The sequence below is a fragment of the Simochromis diagramma genome, unplaced genomic scaffold (assembly GCF_900408965.1).
Source record: "Simochromis diagramma unplaced genomic scaffold, fSimDia1.1 OVJJ01000023.1, whole genome shotgun sequence".
In the NCBI taxonomy this organism is placed as follows: domain Eukaryota; kingdom Metazoa; phylum Chordata; class Actinopteri; order Cichliformes; family Cichlidae; genus Simochromis; species Simochromis diagramma.
The window spans coordinates 40598-44822 of NW_024387208.1; the positions used below are offsets into that span (position 1 = coordinate 40598).

Genomic DNA, 4225 nt, shown 5'->3' on the forward strand with positions numbered 1-4225 from the left:
CAAATGTGCTGCACACCAAAAAGATAACTCAGAAGTTACTAAAGGCAATAACTTTGCAGACCAAGCCGCAAAGAAGGCAGCACAGCAACATATACAGACCTTAATGTCTGAAACCTCAAAGCTAATACCACTTGATGTACTTAAAGATGAACAGAAAGCCGCATCTATCACAGAACAGAAGAAATGGTTAAAGTGTGGAGCACAGCTACAAAATGACCTAATGACCTGTAATGGCAAATCAATACTGCCAAAATCTCTACACAAGACAGCAGCATTAGTGACACATAGCTTAACGCATTTGTCAAGGGGTGGAATGATAGATGTTCTCTCTAAACACTTCTACACTCAAAATTTCGAAAATTCAGCAAAAGAATTCATCAGAACATGCATGATTTGCCAAAAACATAATGCACAGGGAAACCTAAGACCAAAAAGAGGTCATTTTCCCACACCACCTCACCCTTTCCATACAATCCACATGGATTTTATTGAACTCAACGAATGCCAAGCATCAAAATATGCTTTAGTAATTATAGATGTATTTTCAAAATGGCCAGAAATTTATCCAGTAAAAAGAGCAGACGCAATTTCAGTAGCAAAGTGTTTATGCAATCATTTCATCCCCACATACGGCATTCCCAGTCTGATAAGGTCAGACAATGGAACACATTTTGTTAATGACATAATCAGCAAAGTCTCTGAAGCTCTAGGATTTAGCATCAAACATCACTGTGCATATCATCCACAAAGTGCAGGATTAGTGGAAAGAACTAACGGCACAATAAAACAGAGATTAAGAAAATGCATGGAAGAAACAGGAAGACCATGGCCCGAATGCATTGGCCTAGTAAAAATGTGGATAAGACTAACGCAAGGTTCTCAGAAACGTACACCTTTTGAAATCATCCACGGGAGAGCGTTTCCATTGCCAATTACTAGTGAACCTATTAACAAATCAATAAGGGAAACCACCCTAGCAGAATGGATGACTAAGCTGTTTGAAAATAAAGAGATTGTGTTAAACAACCAACTGCCGAGTGATATCTCTCCAGTGTCTTGCAGGTTGCAACCAGGTGATTGGATCCTGATCAAAGTACTCCAGAGAAAGAATTGGAGTTCACCGAGGTGGGAAGGCCCGTACCAAGTCTTACTCACCACACCAACTGCCTGCAAAATAGCAGAAAGACCATCTTGGATCCACCAAAGCCACTGTAAAAAAGTGAGTGACAATCCAGACGTTTAGACGCCGGCTCCCCTGACTTCTAGGTGATCTATTGGTGAAGGAAAGGGCTGATTGGGTATATCCCGCCCTTTTTTCTTCTCACCAATAGTCTACTCACCAGAGGTCTAGGTGTGCCTGGTCATCATGAAGACACTTGTCCTCCTAGTGGCCAGCATTGCGCTACTGGTGAGCCTACTAACACTCACCCAGATGAGAGGAAATAAACAACACCACCTGCAAAAAAGATGGACACATGACAATTCGCACCTGCGTGACCTGAACCAAGACCACAACCACCCATGGATGAACAACGCGTGGTATAGATATGTGTACGATAGAACACGCACCGACAACAGCACGGAATGCTATGTGTGTTCAAGTATGCCAACAACAGCCGTACACGCAACAATATATGGAACGGCACCTGAACTCGACGAAGCGATGTGTGTGTTCAACAAGGCAATAACTGGCAATTGCTCACGCAGAGATTTGATGGCAACAGGACTGGCCCTAAAAGGTCAAAGCACAAAGAAGGAAGACCTAATTCCATGGTGTAGTGACACAGACGTCAAATGTGTCACGAAACCACTTTCACAACTGCACCATCAAACAGATACCCCTTGTGCCTACAATCTGACGAACTGGAACTACACCTGCAACGAAGAACATTGGGTAAACGTCAAGGCCAACAACACAAAAAGCAAATCATTCGCCATAGTTTTGCCACCGGACATACAGCACCCAATGTGTTTCAACTTCTCTGATGGAAACAGGAAACTTGGACGAAACCGCAACTGCACACAGACACTTGACCTGACCCAATCCAAAGGAACACACACCTTCAAAAATGGAACTTTCTGGGTCCAGGGAGCCGCTTGGGCCTGCGGGCCTAAAACCTACTTCATGCTCCCACCGAACTCCACCGGTTTGTGTGCACCAGTACTAATTTCCGACCACACCTTCAAGATCACAGCAGAGACACGCACATCAAGAGCAAAGCGTGAAGTAACTGAAGTCACTAAAGTATTGCCACATGACCCAATCTACGGATCAGATGTGCCCAAGAACTTCAAACTATGGACTGATGGTCAGAAAGTCCTCCACTCCTTGTTCCCTTGGGTAGGAGCTGGGAAAAACATGCTCAGGATCGAGACACTTGACTACCGAGTTGGATTGTTCCTAAATGCCTCAATGAAAATCAACAAGGCACAAAATGAAGAAATCGACGCAATACGCATTGTAGTGATGCAACACAGAGTCGCACTAGACATGATTCTAGCTGAAAAAGGAGGTTTGTGTGTATTGTTTGACACCACATGTTGTACATACATCCCAGACAACATACACTCACAAAACATGACCGACGCTTTGAACACCTTGAGAGAGATTAAAGACGCCCAACAACAAGACTATGTCACAAACACTGAAGATTGGTTGACATGGTTACTAGGTGGTTCATGGAAGTCCCTACTGATTAAAGGACTTGTTGGTATTGGATTTTTGCTTCTACTTTTATGTGTTTTCACAACATGTATAATACCCTGTCTGAAGAAAATGGTGTCAAACATGGTAACAACTTCTATCAATGCTTATGTGATGATGTCCCAAATGGAAGAAATTTTGAAAGATGATCCATACAGTAATGTTTAGTTTAATTGAACACAGGACTGTTTCATGACGTTCAAACCGAAAATGTTCAGACAAGAGGTTATGAACTGACATAACTAACAGTACTGTCATAACAGAAATACAAACAACAGGAGGGAATGTCAAAATATTTTTGTTTTTAAAGGTTTTATTATTCATATAATAATCAGCTAAGAGTGTTTATATTTCTGTCTTGTACTCAAACAGCTGCATATTTTAATTGCTGGCTCTCTACTCTATAACGGAAACTGTTTGCCTTCACACTAAATGTCAGCAGCAGGAAACCGCCACCCAAGAGTAAGAAACAACCTTGTAGAGAATACAAAGTTCTTGAGAAATCCCACCTGCTTGCTTGACAAGATAACCATGATATTTCCTTTTTTGTATGCTTCCTGTTGTGTATAAATAAAGGCAGCGAGCTGCCCCACGGTGTGTGAGTCTCCCCCTGAGTCTCTCACCCGTGCACGTTAAACTGCTGAAGTGTCTGAGTGTTATTTCATTACATCTGAGTGCTTGATAAAAGAATCCCTTAACACTAACACACTCAGAAAAGTATAAATGTTTACCAAGTCTATACTTTTATGTTTCCTATTATATATTTCTATCATTTTGTCATTTTTCAATATTAATAATTACAATGTAACATTTAAAAGTTGATTCAGTGAAGGAAAATATTTTACTTTTGCTCCCTACATTGGAAAAAGAAAATTGTATTTTGTACTCCTTACATTTGCAAAACAGATGTGTTACTTTTAAGGCATCTGAGGGGTTTATTTCATCACTGCAGGGATCAAACATCAAACCAACTTGAGAAACGGGAAAAGTAACACATGAAAGACAATCCTGATCGTGTACTAATCACCAGGGTATGAAACATAAAAAGAGATGAAAGAGGCAAAACTGTGAGTCATAGTCAGGAGTTAAAGTGAGACGTTGGTCTTCTTTCTTTTTTGCACAGCACCTGAACAAACAGGTAATTTCAAATGCAGCGTTTCTATCAACAAACATCAGCAAACACACAAACTGTTTGTGTGCAGTTTGTCTCACAGTGTGTTCCTGGCTAAAGGTCCAGCTGCTGTACATCACAGGGAGAGAAAAGAAAGAGAGCTAACTTCACTCAGAGATGGAGAAAGATAAGACACACAGGACAGGAGAGGAAGAAGAGAGGTTAGATTTAAAGGGAAGGACTGCTCAGTGGGATTTGATCAACTGGAGATTAAAGCTTACATGTAAGTCCTCATGTGTTGAAATCAGATATTGGGTCTGTACATGTGACATTGTGTTTTTTCAGATAGTGAAAGATGCTGCAAAACAATCTGAGGCAGATTAACTGTGTTATTTAAAGACTGCATGAAG

The 4225-nt window shown here is 41.0% G+C and overlaps 1 protein-coding gene across 1 annotated transcript; it reads left to right on the forward strand.

The window, feature by feature from the left end:
• Window positions 1-1324: 1324 nt before the first annotated feature.
• LOC120746013 (syncytin-B-like) lies at window positions 1325-3530 on the forward strand. Its single transcript, XM_040051235.1, has 2 exons — window positions 1325-1601; window positions 1678-3530. The coding sequence occupies exons 1-2, from the start codon at window positions 1585-1587 to the stop codon at window positions 2870-2872; spliced, it is 1212 nt and encodes a 403-aa protein (XP_039907169.1). The 5' UTR covers window positions 1325-1584; the 3' UTR covers window positions 2873-3530.
• Window positions 3531-4225: the final 695 nt, after the last annotated feature.